At 34.7% G+C, this 18,050-nt stretch overlaps 1 protein-coding gene across 11 annotated transcripts in view; it reads left to right on the forward strand.

Moving 5' to 3' along the window:
• Positions 1–2,584: 2,584 nt before the first annotated feature.
• LOC128985615 (protein FRA10AC1 homolog) overlaps positions 2,585–18,050 on the forward strand; it is a 44,359-nt gene continuing 28,893 nt past the window's right edge. The window contains exons 1-4 of one of the 11 annotated variants that reach the window (XM_054409686.1): positions 2,971–3,108; positions 6,770–6,850; positions 11,566–11,659; positions 12,302–12,424. In XM_054409686.1, coding sequence (XP_054265661.1) covers positions 12,318–12,424 — 107 coding nt within the window. In that variant the 5' untranslated portion in view covers positions 2,971–3,108; positions 6,770–6,850; positions 11,566–11,659; positions 12,302–12,317. Of the gene's footprint in view, positions 2,642–2,874; positions 3,109–6,769; positions 6,851–6,934; positions 6,954–11,565; positions 11,660–12,301; positions 12,425–18,050 lie in introns of those variants that run through there. The other 10 variants (XM_054411213.1, XM_054412759.1, XM_054408161.1 and 7 more) reach the window with 10 other exon arrangements.

Consider the following 18,050-nt stretch of genomic DNA (forward strand, 5'->3'; position numbering starts at 1 on the left):
AAGGGCCATTTTCATAATAAAGTACAAACTAATATTACTAGTAAATCAGCTGATCGCCCAATGCAAATCTAATGGAAATTACAAGTCATAAGTTGTAACTTGTACTCAATTACCTACTGAAAAATCTATTTTGGTAATTCTTAACCATATTTTAGTAGCTTAGGCATAAAAGATTATGTTTAAATCTGTAAAAGGTATTTAACTTAGTATAGTTAACCAACATCTTGCAGTAACTGGGCCATCATGAACCAGAACCAGACTATAAACTTACTGTAAGTTTACTGGACAGTGTTTTGGCTTTAGTGGAGCTGGTAACTGGTAAGAATTATTCAGTGTTTTCTGAAGCTCATTAATAATAAATAAATTAGGCTGGTCTTTGGTGTTTAAGTGCTTTCTGGCAGATAGATTCTATCAGCCAGAGACTTTATCTCCCTGTCAGACGGTCACATAAGGTGGAATACGATTGCTAGGCAAAACAAACTTGAATATTATTGAAGGCATATTAGCTTTAACCATTGACATAACTAGTTATTATCAATTATCAATTCTTGAGATGGGGACGCCACCTAGGTGGATATTTTAACCCAAATATGAGCGAAGGATAAGTGTAGAATGATGTGAGATGATCTGTGTAGCTTTGCTACTGACTAAGATCAGTGGTTTCATTAGTCAGGATCATTTATTTAAAGCCCAATTATTCTATAAGTTAGTCATTTTAAAGCTGTCACCAGTTTCTTAATCAAGTTAGTGAGCCACCGGCCACGAAATTGCGCTGATATAAATAACTGATTTCCGTCAAATAAATGCATCGGCCTACTTTTTTACCAAGTCAAAGTGATAGGCCAACTTATTGTAAGCTATACAGTCGACTCTCGATAACTCAAACTTCAAGGGAACGGCTGTTTTTATTTTTGTTTTGTGTACGGCAAACACCATTTTACATTTCACATTGCAATTATATACTGTAGAGATGGCCATAAAAAGATGACGTAATAATACATGCGACCATTACAACTATCTGCTATACCTACACTCAATTAACAAAACAAAGTTGAGAAAATAAATATATGATAAATATCACAGCAAGTGGCAATAAAGACTAGTTAACATGCAGGAACAATAATACAATTAATATTAACGAAGTAGAGACTAAATATAAGCAAACCCAAAATTATGATTATTATGTTTTCTTCGAGTTCAAGTTACGTATAGTTCGAGTTATAGAGGTAATATTTCACTAAATTCGACTTACAGAGGTAATTCGACTTACAGAGGTAATTCGACTTACAGAGGTAATTCGACTTACAGAGGTAAACTAAAATAAAATTTGAGTTATAGAGGTACAAATAAACGATGTTTTTTATTCCCTACATCCTTTAAAACGTTTGGCAGACAGTTGGACAATTCATCAGCGACATGTCCAGACCGGTTCAGCTAGGTTCGAGTTAGCGAGGGTTGATCTGAAAATTTCGAGTTGTTGAGGTAATGTATTTAAAGACTTCGACTTACCTACTAAACTTTGAGTTATAGAGGTAATTTTTCTATCACTTCGAATTATAGAGGTAAAATTCGGGTGAAAAATTAATTCGAGTTAGCCTACGTATGGTTTTTTTCGACTTAGGCAGATTTTGTCAAGGGAACAGAAAAACATTCGAGTTATCAAGGAATTCGACTTATTGAGGTTCTAACTTAGTTATCGAGAGTCGACTGTAGTATCTTTATGTCACCTTAACTAACTGAGTAGCAAAATAAAAGGATGAAAATAGAATTCTAGACACCAGCCTATTAAACTTTCTCTTTACCAGCCTATGTTAATGGCCATTAAGCTGCATTGTAAAAACAATTTGTGAAAGCTTGTCTGTATGGATGAGGGAATGTCTCACTTCAGTCAATGGTATTAGTTAAAAAAAATATAAACAAAAATTTGTTCTTACCCTTACAATAAGAATACTACTTACTTTTACTTTTTTATCGGGGTGGGGACCGCGTGTTCTGTTGGACTGCAGAACCCTGCATTACAGCCCAAAAGCAATTTTATTCGGTACATTGATGATAGTAAATCTTTGTTTACTTAATAAGATAATAAAAAATTTAGATAGTTTTCAGTTTTTCAAACTTCTTTGTTTAACTTAATCGAGTTTAAATTTTCAAAAACAATGCAAGTAAAATGTGGCTTTCAATACTTAAAAGTGCTTTTGGGCTGCCCTCTGCATTTTTGTTTCAATGAGGTACATATCTCTTTTACATTTAAATAAGTGGGAAAACAACATGCATTATAACAGGCAATAACGACACTACAATAAATACTTTATGACATAACAAATAACATCTTAACAGTTACTGGACTTGACATGCAATAATTATCAAAATTTTGGGACCACATACATAACACAAACAGGCATATCTGAGAAAACATGCATCAAATAAATATTCCATCCATTAAATAGGCTACTTTATAGTACAAGTACACTGTACAGTCTACTCAGTGATAACAACAACTATAACAATAATTATCTGCCGCGTTTCAGTTCGGATGTTCCGTGTTCCGTTCCAATTGTTCCAATCACTGAGCTAAAATTATAACTGGAGGTAGCACTGCCATGGCAGAAGTCTGTCAAAAGCGAGTCGCTGATTTTGTTAGGTTGGTATAGCAGTAAGTTTTCTTACCATAGCAATAACATGGCTTCTTATAACTAGGTTGTATAGCAGTGAGTTTTTTTGTCATAGCAATAACATGGCTTCTTATGGACACCCACCTCACGCAAACATGGCGGCTGGCGACACGCATCTTTGACATTCAGTGCTACCTCACCTCCAGTTAGAATTATATAGCTCAGTGGTTCCAATCAGATACCAATTCCACTATCCCGGGTGCGGTGGTGGGGGGTTGGCGAGGTTCCGACTGTTCCGAGTCCTGTTTGAATGGAGTCGTTTACTGTACTGTTGTTGTTGTTGTTAGTACTGTTACTGTTTTGATAGGCAGGGCAGGAAAGAAGTTTTACTAATTACTAGTACAGTGATAAAGTTAATAGGTGAAACGAATAGTGCTTAATTTACAACGTAAATAAGACTCAACAACTTTCCTTACCATAGTATACTGTAGGCCTGGTCAGTCTTTCGATCAAATCGCAAATCGCTAGTTAACTTAGGCTTATATTATTGTATTGCAATTTTTTAGGTTACCTTTGATGCCCATGTAAACACCGACTTAGTATGATGTTTATTTAACCTTTTAGGATTGGACGGTGCTCGGCTGCACTTTACTTTACGTCCTACACTCCTTCGAATTAAAATATCGGTTATTTGATTGTTTCATTCGATATATCGTTTGGTTAGTTAGGTTAGGTTAACCTTACCTAACTAACCAAACGATATACCTTATCGAATAATCAATATAACGATCGATATTTTCATTCCAATGAGTGTAGGTCGTAAAGTAAAGTGCAGCCCGGTGCTCATTAACTTATCTATTTGCAGAATGACTATAATAAGCTAGTAATAACTTATGGGTGCTAAACTTTTACAATTTAGCCTACTATAATTTAAGATTTAAGTACCTAGGCCTACCTTCAAGTCTTTTTCAAACTTAGATTAGGGCTAACTTAATCTTACAAGATTACTCTCCTAAACTGTTCACATGATTTGGAAGTTTAACTTAAATTAATCTTCACTAGAGGTCGGCCAGTGGTCGAAAACTCGATCAAAGTTATCAAATGTATGGACTTCTCTATTTTTACTCCACACTGTAGCCTACCTAACTAAAACATGTGATTGGAATTTCTTCCATTTGTTTTGATTTTCTGTTTATATTTCGTTGTTATTTCGTCACCAGCATGGCAACCCATATGGCCCGTGTTAATTTTTTAAAATTTTAAATTCATTTTTTGTAGTTATCGTTGAGCCTAAGTATCTATAATATTAAAACGTAATAGGGGTTTTTTATTTCACGTTTCTGAATCAACCACTTGACGGATTTTCATGATTTTTGTGTTGAAAGAAAGATAATTTTGAGAACTAGGGAATGTCGTAGCCATAATTTTGGTTTAGGGTCCCAGTTGTTAAGAAATTAAGTTTTAATTTTGAAAAGTCTAGCAGCCGACGCTAAGATTCTAAACTAGCCTTTGGTATGATATAATTTGCTTAACACAACAGCTGTAAACATTCAGCGTTTGTAACACAAATTTAGCATTTGGATAAGATTAAAAGACATACTAAGGGTTGACTTATTTATAGGCCTAGCCTACTATGTGTAATGCTAATCATTGATACGCTCAATCCTTCGATAAGAGGATGTCAGATTATTTAAATATACATAGTAAAATACTAGGTAGGATGTTCAAATTATTATTTTAACCCTCCGAGTGTTCCTTGTTTTGGCCCTAATGTCTGCCTATTTTTTGCTCATTTGCAAGGTTTTATTAAAACGGATCTGAGAAGCTTGAAAACAATGTTAATTATACTGTTCTATATACCATTTTGTTTGGAAAATCATGGGCTTCAATATTATACATAAAACATAGGGAACATATGTTTCAAAAAATTTTTTTAGGTAAAAAAAAATACTTTGGAAAAAAAAAAAAAAAATAAATAAGTTCGCGCTCAATGAAATTGTATAAATTATAGGCCTATAAATATTTGAAAATAGCCAATTTGTTCTAAATTTTATGAGGATTACAAATAATAATATAAGGAAGTAGATTTCCAAATAAATAAGTTATGGGCAAAAAACAGATTTCGGTACATAGCGTTTAGCTAAGAATGCATAGCCTAACCATAGCAAGGAATCTGGCTGATAATTTACATCAATATCACTACCTACTTCTTCAGGATCATCAACCAGCCCTTCAAAATCACTTAAATCTTCTTATAATGCACCACGTAGGCTATATCACTACTTTTGATTTTTAACACTAAAACAATGATAAACGTAAAAAAACACATCAGTCATCGGTGCAAGGTTAACAAAGCTCATTGTTGATGTTAGCCTCCGGATTACGTTGAATATAAAAATTGGTGTAAATACCTGCTTCTTGTAATCCAAATTGTTGCTGTTATGACGCAACTAGTTTCGACTTATCACGAAGTCATCTTCGGGCGTCCAGGGGATGTCAAATCACTTCATCAGAAGGTCGTCAATACACACATACGTTCATACACGAACATGGTCACGGTTACGAAGAAAAACGCAGACACGAACATTGAAACGAAAAAAGTACGATTTAACGAGTAAAAGCTAAAAATGGTAACACCGGTGAGGATTATGCGTCACGGCCGGATGGATGTAGCGCCTAGACTGCCGGTCATTGTGGTCGGTTGGCGATGTGACGTCATTCCTTTGTTCTTGTTATCAGTCAGCTGTCCCCATTCATCCCCGACTCTCTCACAAGTACCTTAATGGCCGTGTCGTGGCCCGAAGATGACTTCGTGATAAGTCGAAACTAGTTGCCTCATAACAGCAACAATTTGGATTACAAGAAGCAGGTATTTACACCAATTTTTAACCAAGCTGTTTACAAATACGCATGTCAGCTGTCTGCTACAATATTTTCGGAACTAAAATGAAAAGCGCTTAGAGACAGACCTCCGGAGAAAGCTCTGAATCTGCAAAATAAAACGATACCTAACTCGATCCAGTTCAATCCGATTTTGTCAGTCATAGAGCCTTCGCCGTAAACAGTGTTTGTGAGTTGATACATCGACACAAAACACTACACAAAGTGTGTTATGTGTCGACGCATCGACAAATAACACTCGGAGGATTAAGTAACCTTTGTAATCTTTGGTTTGTTTTAGCGCAGTATAATTTGTTTTAACTAACAGCTGGTTAAATATAAAAATGCTCTATGGAACTATGAGGTTATTTTATTTACTCAGATTTTGTCATTGATTAGCCTATAGGAAATAAGTAAGATTAGTAGACCACCGAGACAAGTAATACCATCGAAGTATACAAGTCGAGGCTCTGTACACGAGTCTTATAAAAATGATATGCAAATTATTTTACTGCTCAACTTTTTTAGAAAAGGGTAGAAAAATCACAATTTTTACATGTTTTAATTCATCTTGGTGGCTTTTTGTTTACAATCAATGTTTTTGAATGATTAAACTTTGTTTGGATTAGGCCCGGGGATATTGATGTCATAAAGAAGGAGATCAAGAATCATCAGGAATACGATTTTAAATTACCACCACAACCTCAGATGGGTTTTATCCAAAGATATACAGATGAGGAATGGCATTAAGATTGAACACAACGTCATCATTGACCTAGGATACTGCAATTATTAGACTTACCATCCTTTTATGAAATCTAAAAAGTTGTTTGGCTTGTGTTTAGTTGTGGTTACGTTTGGAGGCGCTGGATATTTTATAGTTTAAATAAATGAATATGGGGAATTACGATGTACATTGATTCAATGAGGACAATTATCAGGATATTAGAACTGACAACGGAATGGATAATAAACATAGACAATTAATTACGTCACACTAGCTTTACTAGTGTGTTTACGTTTTAAATTCCTTCAACATGTGACCAGTTCTTTTTTTTTTCAAATGAATATTATTTTATTAATCGTTTCAGCTGTTTACAAAACAAACTATATGTTGTTGTTTTTACTTTTCTTTGTTTACAGTTATTTATTTAGCAATTAATCCACTAAAATCGATATAAAGGATATGTGTGGACGATTTGTTTAATGATGCCAGGACACCAACTTTATAATTATGTGTACTGTGAATTTTATTGGATGTTTTCGTTTTGTTTTAGGGATTTTCTATTCAGACCTACTGGAAATTGTGTATAGTATGAATAATTGTATTGTGGTGATATTGATTATGGAAGAGGCAGGTATGCGATGGAATTGGAAGGTGATATCGTTGACTAGGCCTATACACTTCTCAATTGAATACTCTTTCTACTGTAGGCTGCAATAAAATTTGTCTTTATACGTGTAAGCTAGCTGTTCTGAATTATACACAGTTTTAACTGACTATTCCCGTACGTAGGACGGGCTAACACCTTGTTTTAATTTATAAAGGAATTCTGCACACCAACAGGAAAATAGCTTTCCAACAGTATGCGTAGATTTTCCCTACGATGCACACGAGATGAGAAAAAAGTTTTTTAAAAAACATGCTTGCCTATTAATATATAGATAGTCTCTAAGCTAAATAAGGATAAGTTATCTTACCTAAGCCAGTCAGGCGATAGAGCAGGATAGTGGTGTTCACTCTGCAAACGCTATGGTTTTGATGATCATGTACAGTTTATTTTATTCCATTCATAAAATAAAATTATAAATGCCAAATATTCTAACAAAAGATGTACAATTAAGAAGAAATGGCATTCAAAGCAAAATCTTTGACAAAAAGTGAAAGTTACCGATGGGATTCAAACCAGGGACTTCTTGCATATCAGACAAGCACTCTGTCCACTACACCACGAACACCGATGGCTGTATATCGTAGGTATCGTTGTGGTGATGGCGTTCCAGGCCCCCACAACCCGGTGACGTCAATGCCGGACGCGTATCCTCTCTGTTTGATGATATTCTCCTCTATTGAAATCTGCAACATTGCTTTTCAGAACTTGATTTTGTATAAGACATAGCCTAAGTTAAATTATCGGCAGAATAAACTTACGGTAAGAATTTTAACCCCAATAGATAAAGCAGCAGTGATCACTCTATCCTGCCAAATGTTAAGCTAGAAAGAAACCTCAAGAGTCTTTTATTTTGGAGTAACATCGTTAGTAGAGTGCAGTAAGCCGGGGCATAGAATTACATCTTAAATGAAAACTCACATCTTACTCTTTGGCTACCAGGTAACTTAGCCTAGTTTTGTTATTTTCCGTCGTGAAATTGCCAAGCGAATATAGCAGTGTTGGTCACCCTGCTGCCAGCACTATTTAGCATATGGCCACTGCGTCTACTGCCGGGCGAAAAAATGAAGTTATTTTTGAAATGTCATAACTTCCCTTTGTAAATATGATAAAACGACTTTCCTGTTACAGAGAACATTCATTATTACCGGTAGGCCCATCGATGACTTTTTCGATATAGGTATCGAAATTTTACTTTTTGATCCAATATAGGTATCTAAAAATCTATATATATATATATATATATCGATATTAGTGGATTAAATCATATCAGCTAACATCTACGATAAGTTAACTTATTGTTCAGTATCAACATGAACAATTAATATATTGAAACCAATCTGTTCTAAACTAATCTAACATAACTAACCAAAGTTGCTCTACTATTTCCAAATCCCGTTTGATATTCCCCTCATGCCTTTTCTGTTATCAAACAGAATTTTGAAATAGTATAGCAAGTTTGGTTAAGTAATGTTAGGTTAGCCTAGTTTAAAACAGTTTCATTTCTTTAACCCTACATATTATTTTTGCCTAAACAAGAACAGTTGTCAATTTGTAATTTAAATGCGTTTTGAAAATAATAAAACAGAAGGATGGATTGTAAAGGAAAACAAAAAATATTGATATAGCCTACAGAAAAAAATCATTGATAATAATGAATGTTCCCTTTAACAGGAAAGTACCGATAAAACCTCAATTTTTGTTTTGTTTTGTAACTTAGAAGAATTTTTGTACTAAACTCCATACTTATGTACCGTAATAATATTCAATTGTAACTTAATTTTTCAAAACGACTTATATTAAATTTTTGTATTTAAAAATTATAAAACTTGGTTAAAACTACATTTCACCACATTAACTTATAATATATCCAGATTTAGCATTTTATTAAGCGTACATGGACCCATTCCCTTTCATAAAAAAAAGCTATACACGATTAAAATAAAAATGTAAGCAAAACTGCCATATTTACTATTGTTGAGCTCTGCACAGTAAGTTAAAATATACTGAAAGCGCTTACTGTTCTGCTAACTTAACCCTTCAACTGGCACAGCGACTATAATAGTCGCGGTAGTCAGTGTCTGTAGTGGCAGCGACTATAATAGTTGCATTTTGCAAGGTTATTTTAAATTGCATATAAACAGTTAAAAACGATCGCTAACTTACATAAATTGTATACCAATCGAAAGATGAGGTTCTAAACTTTCATTTTATTACATAAATAACCTTTATAACACTGATGGATCAATATAACTTAGTGATAAAGTGGAAGAAAATTTCGCGCGAAGTCAGTTTCTCTATATAAGCATCACAAAACTACCGAAAATGGATATTTTCAACAAATAATAGCAAGGGGTATTTTTAGTCTACGGAACAGCGGGTGGTACCACTGCATCCGGCAGTTCATTTTCTATATCGAGATATATAAATTATATCGATATCTTTATAAATAACTCAAATAGAAAAATAATACCTCAGCCACCTTTTTACGTGTATTTGAACTGGCAGCGCGACTATTATAGTCGCGGTAGTAATTCACATATGTTTCAACGAAATGTATAACTTTTGTTATAATGACATATACCATCTGATAGCCCATGAAATTCTGTGCATAGTGGACTTTTGTTGCCGTATGTTGCACAACCTGTACCAACGTCATCACTTGTTGTTTACGTGCAATTTATCTTCTTCACCTGTTCACAAGGTTATGGGAATTTCACCGTTTTTTAGTTTTTTTGGCCATAACTCAGCCAAAAAAAGTTATAAATTGAATGTTTTTACTTTTTTATGAACAGAAATAAATTGCTAACATTTTGTATATCTTGGATTTCATATAAAAAATTTTCTGCATTTGCAGCACAGTTTTGCTTTCAAATTTTCAAATTTGAAAATACAATTTTTTTTGTTTTTTTCTCTTTGTTTCAAAAATTATTCTTCCAACTACTTGCAGTTTTACCATTTTCAGATTCTTCACTATTTTACGAACAATTCAAGTATATGGTTCAAAAGGTTTACTTTATTAGTTCAATTTATATGAATTTTCAAAAATATGTCTGCAAAATCACTAAAATGGCCTTCCCACTACAGACTTTTCTATGTGCCAGTTGGAGGGTTAATTCATCACTTCTGTAATATATAGAAATAGGCCTATTGAAAATACCAAAATGTGTTAAGACCTGGGAAATACCAATAACTTAGCCTAACTTACCCAGTAAAACTAAAAATGTAGGACTAAAAAGGAAACACGTAGGCCTAAGCGTACTGTCGTTAGTAAAACGCAAACATTATGTACCACAAAGCTTACAAAAGAGCTTACACACGACATAACCAAACAGCAAACTAATAATAATCAATGATAATAAAGTGGGAGAACATTCTTTCCGCTAAATGACAAAAATCAGTTGACAAAAGAACATTGGAGCCAACTGTCTTGGGGCAGTACACAGTGTGGCGCCAACCACAAAGTCGCCTTGGCCATCTGTATAACCTCAGCAATTACTTCAACTGGTTCTACGAAGTTGACGCGTGTTTTTAAAACTCTTTGGCTTTAATTTGTGTCGTACGATAAACATCTACTGCAATGTTTGCGTTCGCTGCGGAGAACTGTGGATGCGATACTCCCTAGCGTGGATTAATGTCACACGCTAGTGAGTAGTACAAATATCCGCAGTACTATCCTTATAATTAGACCAATTTGTTAATTACAAGGCATGAAATGTGGTTCGGATTCGACTATAAATTGTAGGTCCCTTAGTTGCCATCGGCTGGATGGGCTTTTATTAACAGCTGTGTATAAGGAACATGCCGGCCTTAGTCACTAACATGACTACTACATCATTCCACTTATCGTACACTCCATCTCCATTCATACTGGCTTAAAATACCTAAATTTGTATGGTCGCCATTTCAGAATAAAGTATTGAAGTAAAGTATTAGCACTTGCCAATATGGTGCCGCTCCTCCCTCTCTGTGACGTCACCGCGCATACAGTCGAGCTTGCCGCCAAACACAACCAGCAAAAACTCGTTCTTTTGTGCTTCCGTGCCTTTGTACAGTTATATTTTTTGCGTGAAACTTGCATTGTTTTACTAAACATTAACTTCAAAATCTGAATAACTAAACAGTTTTTGATTCAAGACAAGTAAATTATTGGTTTATATCAACAAATATAGAGGAACTATCTTCTTAAGCCTACAATAATGAAACTTGAAAAAGTTACTATGCGAGGAATTGGGTTAGGAACTAACCTACTGTTGGGAAATCTTATTAAATCAGTTTTTATACTCCTCAGGAATCTAGGTTTCCTCAGGAATTGTATCAAAACACAACTTTTTAGTTCTACAGATGAAAAATAATTCAACACATTTCACGGCGACTCCCTTGATAGAAAATGAACTTTGCAAAACAAAATGATAACATTTTAAAAGATAATTCCCAGGCGTATGTCTACATCCTGTTACATCCTGCTGTAACTACATCCTGTTGTAACTACACCCTGTTGTTAGTTTTTCTCAAAATTAAGACCAATTATTCAAAAGGCATTTGAATAGAACTATAAAAAAGGCAAAGCAAAAAAGTAAACAGAAAATATGTTACAACAACTTTATAATAAGAAACCACACCCTCAAATTCTTTTCTTTATACTTATTTTGTTCCAATAAACACTTAATTTTACTTTACAGACAATATAAAATTAAACCATTCATCATTAAGATCAGAGACTCGACTAAGTGTATACTAGAGGACATAGCAAGGAGTACCGGTATAGCAAATAAGGTAAATCTTTAGTCTAAAGACTAGGCCTACAGCAAAAAATTTTTTTTTGAAATTTTGTTCTTAAGATAATCGTAGTTAGGAGTCACCTTAATTACTTGTTTTACAATAATTACAAATAATGTAGTGTTTAAAATCATAACATTTTTTTAAATATAATGACACAAACATGATGTTGCGGGTAAAACACAGATTTTATCACACGCCACTTTGTCATAAATATTAAACGACCTGTTGGTTTTATCCAACATTTTCAGACTAGTTATTGTAGAAGAACTTTAACACCCTTTTCTCACTAAAATTTTGTTCCTATCCAAAAAATTAAAAAAGTTCCTTGCTTAGTAACTTTTTGAAGCTCTATTACTTTTTTTTATATCCATTACCGTAACCTGCCCTCCAAATAGAGGAACTTTTGGTGTCCTCTGCAAACAATAGTGTGCAACAATAATTATTAGTAGTTAATCATTAGTATCGTGAATAATAGCATGATATTGGAGAGTGTCCTTTGCTATTTAAACATTTGATTAAGTATTATTTACAACATTTATTTTTTATCATAGGCTTTGAAAATATGTGTTTGCTTGCACTTGCAGCATTTATGTTGACAGTGAAATTTACCTGACATGTTTTTTGTATAAATTTCAGAAATTACACTTTGAAAATGTCTTCTTCACTATCATCATTGGCCCCTTTTGATCTTCACAAGCATTTGATCAATCAGTACATCTTGACAAGGAAAGGAGCAACAGCTCTCTTAAAACGGGATACGTGAGTACATAACAAAATTACATATATATATACAGGGTGTCCATGAAAAACGGTTCAGGACTTTAGGAAATGAACCCCCATACTAAAAGGAAGAAAAAAAGTTCATGTGAAGTTATGTCCGAAAATGCATATTTACCCAGCTATCCGCCATTTTGTTTTTTATAAAAAATTATTTAAAATTATCTGTAAAGTTTTTCATTTGATGATTATGAAATTTGGTACCGGTAATGATGTTAACACCCACAAGATCTATTGTAGAAAAAATATTTAAGTTGTTTCGATTGTAAATTTCAAAATGGCGGCCGTTTGAATTTTTATAACTTAACCCTAGAACACCAAGCCTCCTTAAAATCACATAGATACTAAGCATTCGTAATTTTTACGACGTGTTAATTTTTTTTTCTCGAACAGTTGTTTTTTTTTGTAAATATATATATTAAAATGTATAATAATGAGTTAAGATTGTTTTAAGTCTCTTTCTGTTACGATCTGGAAGGCTTTCAAAATATATAGCCTAAGCAAAACAATGTTAAGGTTAACATAAATAATAAAAATATATGTAAGAAAAGTTTTATTTTTACAAATACAATTTTTAAGTTATACAAAAATGATTTGGAAACTCGATTGTAAAGATAATAGGATGAAATTTTACAATTTTCTATTTTAGGCGCAAAGCTGAAAGTTGAACATCTAATAAATGGGTTATACCAATGGTAATATAAATATATATACATAAGTATAACAAATGAGAAATACAATATGGACTTTTCGCAATCACACTGGACACAACATGTTGCCTTATGTTCTGCACATATTGGCTGGTGGCAGTGGTTGAAGTGTGTAGTTGTCATTCTATGTTTGACTGATGGGCAGTAAAACACGTTTTCCTCGCTCCAGGAAGCGGTTGTCTTTCAGGATTGATAGGAATTCCTAGGAAATCAGAAATAATGTTCCGCAGATTGTGTTGTAGATATTTCTAGATATACCCAGTAACATTTGTTCTGGTGGCAGATTACGACTTCTTTGACAAAGATAAAATTTAGACAATATAATTTTAAATGTTTGAACATAACGCTCAGCTAGTCCATTAGATTGAGGTGAATGGTGAAAACCTGAGTTTGATTGACTTCCTCTCACAAAATCTCTCAATTCCTGACCACAAAATGGCGAACCATTATCACACACAATTGTGCGTGGAAATGAAAATCTAGAAAACACTTCTGCTAGATTATTTATAACAGCTTTGAAATCACGCCAGTTTTTTTTTACAAAGCACTCCACCCACTTAGGGTAAGAATCACACAAGATCAAATACTTATTGGCTACGAAAATCAAACAAATCTAGATGCACTCTTTCCCAAGGGTATTTTGACTTAGGCCAAGGTTGACGATATTGGTTACTACGTTTGTTTTGATGGGACTGACATATTTGACAGTTTGAAATGAATCGATATAGATCGCTATCAAGTGTAGGCCACCATATGTATGATCTTGCAAATAGTTTTGATCTAGTTATACCAGCATGGCTGAAATGAATCACATCTAGGACTTAACTTCTTAGGTTTTCAGGTATTACAATTTTATTTTCAAAAAACAAACAACCATTGTGAACACTCAAACAGTGGCTATTGTTAGAATACACTTTGAACTCACTGGACACTTTTTTTAAAACCATGTTGTTGGATTGGGAAAAGTAAAAATATTAAAATTTAAAAAATGAAACCATGGTAACTTGAGCAATAAAAACAATGTAATGAAAAAGTAAACAGAGAGGGAAAAACATATGACAAAAATACACACATATGATAGAGACAGTTCAAGGGAAAAAGTCTTCAAAGTCCTCAACATACTGCCTGCATTAAAGCATCGAAGGGCTTTAACAAAGAACCCTCAGTAATTGATTCCTGTAGAGACAATTGGTCAAGCAGGAGTGATTCGAAAGGAGAGTAGATCACCCATTAGCGGGGTTTTGTTGTGTGGTTTATTTCGGAAACATGTAACGCACTTGAATTTTTGGTCGTGGTTGTTTGTGTACATCAAATAAATTACGACCAAATAAGTAAGAGAAAAGTATTTGAATAAAAGAGTTAAGTTTTGTGTACAATCCTTTAGAAAAACAAAAACCAGACCAACTATAATGCGTTGCTATGACGTCAGCTGACGCTACAAATATAAAGTGAGTGAATAACGCTACGTGCACAAAGAATCTAGACGGATTGAGTGATCAGAGCTTGGGTGAGTTGAGGTCCAGAGTGGAGATTAAGGTTGTAAGTGAAGAGTCAGAGTGGGGAGACCAATGTAGGCTAAATATTGTGAAGTGTAGTTGTTCAGAGTCTTGGAGAAAGACGGAAGACTCAAGATGTTCCTTGGGAAAAGCTTGTAGAAGACGATCTGAGTTGGAGACCCATTTACATTTATCGAATCCTCCTCGTAACAGGTCCAATTGACCAATTGATCTTGAAGTTTCAAGGCCGTTTCTTCAGTATCTGCACCAGTGATGATGTCGTCATCGTAGGTCTTCGTTCTTAGTACTTGCGCTGCCTAGGGAAAGTAGTCACCATCGTCGTCAGCGAGTTCGTGAAGAGTATTTATTGCCAGGTAAGGAGACCTATTCATACCATGTGTCACGGTGTTCAGCTGGTAAGTAGAGAGTGGTTGAGAGGGAAGTTTCATGCCAAAGGAGTTGAAATTTTCTATCGTCAGGATGTATTTGGATCTGTCAATACATTTGACAAATATCACACGAAAAAACAATATTGTGCTTTCTAAAATGCATAAGTATGTCACAAATATTGGATTGAAGCTTTCGTACGTCATTGAGAGTAACTCCTGTGCTTGTTATTGCTCTAGCATCAAATACTGTTCGGAGTTTGGTTGTACTACTACTCTCTTTAAGAACCCCATTGTGAGGGAAAAAGTAGTGTGAAGAGGGAAGAAGGGAATCTTGACATATGGTCCAGAGAGATGTAATCCTGTATGAAGTCGTGGTAAACCTGAGAGAAGCGGGGTTGGACAGCAAATTTTCGCTCGAGAGAGTGGAATCTGCATTCAGCAAGCAATTGAGACGCTCCAAGAGGAGGGTAAGCTTCTTTGAAGGGAAGACGAACGATGTATCGTCCTTCAGAGTCTCTTGTGTGCGTGGACTGGAAGTTCGCGTCACAAAGTTCTTCTTCTTCAGTTTCTTTCGACAATTTGGAAGTTCTTCCTGAGTCCAGAAACCCTGAAGTTTGGAATGAAGTTCAACATCATTGGATGAATGGAGGGAGATGGCGTGACTGATGAAATTTGTAGATTGTGGCGTGGAATTTGTTGGTATTTGTCAGGGTGCAGAACCCATCACGATGTATCCAAAATGAGTTCCTATTACGTGGGGCATATTTGGCCGAGAGAGTAATGTTCATGAGTTAGTAACTTAGGGAAGAGAAAGCAACCAAGCACGATATCAATGCGTCCTGGCAGGTAAAATGTTGAATCAGCTAGACAAACGTTTAGTGAGTGATAACAGTTACCGGAACACGAGGCAAGTTGACAGTCACTTTGTCTAAAATGAGCATTGGATGTTGCGGAGATATGAGAAATCCAGAAAGAGTTTCAAGATTGAGGTAAGTTTGCCCGTTACTCTTAGCAGCATTTTGGCCAAGTCCAGAAAGTTGAACATTCGACTTGTAGCGTCAAGCGTTTAAAAGTTGAGCTGCTCGTTTGGTGATTAAGTCGTACATGGAGCCGGAGTCAAGTAAGGCACGGAACACATGAGATGTGCCTTGAACTGAAGTGACCTTTATCAAAAAAGTTCCTAAGAGTATAGTGGAGCTTTTAAAAGGTGACTGAGAGTGATCTTGTGAAGTTAAAGTCATTGAGGTTTGAGTAGGCTCATGTGGGTAACACACATTTGCATTGGCAGGCTTAAAATGATTTTGATCAACAAGAGGTGCAGGGAAATGTAAAAAAGTGTGATGTTTCTTGTTACATGTACAACATGAAGTTTGTGAATGGCAATCTTTGAGGTTATGATGGCCTAGACACGAGACACAGCGATGATTTTCTTTGACGAGGCTATGTCGCTCATGAGGAGATTTATTTTGGAACAAACTGCAGGCATAGATATTGTGTTCGTTTGAGTTGCATGCAAAACACTGCCAATGAGAAGGTTTTTTGATGCCTGCTGAATGAACTTAAAATCAAAAGTTTTAGGAGCCATTGTAGTAGTTGAACACAAAATTTACCAGCAGCACATACAATATAAAAAGGTCTTGAGCACACACAAAATCTCAGTATGAAGTCAAAAAGATGAATTGGGCATCAAAGATATAGATAATAAGTTTCTTTCAATATAGTCTTTAACTAGAAGGAGGCATGTATAGGCTATTAAGTGCACAAAAAGTTAATAATCAATTTAACTTTAACTTGAGCTTGTTTTGACTGACACTAAAAATAGTATTTTAAGTAAGTAAAGAGTTAATTTCATGCCATGATCTGAGTCCAAAAAGATTATAGCCTAATCAGGCAAACTTCAAAAACAACAAATTAGTAGTGGACTGTAAGGGAATTGAGTAGAACATTTAGATTATAAATGGGGTAATTGAGCGGAGCGAGCGAAGCTCTTTGAGATCGGACCTTATGCAAACTATGTAATCAATTAACTCAAAAACGGCTGAACATACAGAATCCATATTTACCAAGGTTATTTCGACAAACACTGTTCATGTTACTGAACAAACAAATTTCAATGTGATAATGTCTGTACACTTTAAGGCCGACATAAAATTTCCAATGTTTAACATTATCTTTATGGGTTGCTACGATGGTTACGAGATAACAACGTAGATGTAAAGAAATAATCGTAGCTTAGGCTACTCGACATTGTGTACCCACGGGCTCCTCAGCTTGCACATGCGCAGATTGCCTAGGTACAGTTCCTGGGGTAACTGCTTGTGTAATAGCTTCACTGTATTTCTGTCTTGGACTGGTTAGATAATAGTTTCAATTTCAAAGTTGAAGCTGCAAACTTTGAAAAGTCATGACGTGTTATTATGAAAGCTATAGTAATAGCTAGGCCTAATACTTACGATATTAAGTTGATTTATCCCACCATATACTCCAAATTGCAACAGCTGTAACTGTAACCACAACTAAATTTATAACAGTTACGTCGGAAATAGTTCCAAGAGCTTTCTGCGCATACCCATGCAGTGGAGCCCGTGGATATACAACGTCGAGTAATAACTCTTGGGTATGACAAACCACCTACAGTAAACTAGCAAATTACAAAAGACAGTAAAGAAAAAGGCAGTCCGATGAATACCATTGAGCATTAATTAATAATACAGTACACTGATTCCCATTAACTGTACTAATTACTGTCGGCCTTACAAGCAGATTATTTCTTTTGATGGTTCTTATTTCTATTAGTTTTGTAGCAAATATTGCTTCATAAACAGCAAAATAAAGTCTTCATTATTGAAAATGATAGAAACTGCATTGCCGAAGCAGGTATTCAGTATTACAAATATTGATAACAGTAGCCTATCCTATACATACAGTGATTTACTTTGGTACAGAAGTCCAGTTGAGACTACAGTAAGTAAATAAATACCTAGGTTTTTTAGAAGTCCACTTTTAAGTAAGG

Source organism: Macrosteles quadrilineatus, unplaced genomic scaffold (genome assembly GCF_028750875.1).
Source record: "Macrosteles quadrilineatus isolate MER2022 unplaced genomic scaffold, UCM_ALF_1.0 Scaffold_1__1_contigs__length_201487025, whole genome shotgun sequence".
Taxonomy (NCBI): Eukaryota; Metazoa; Arthropoda; class Insecta; order Hemiptera; family Cicadellidae; genus Macrosteles; species Macrosteles quadrilineatus.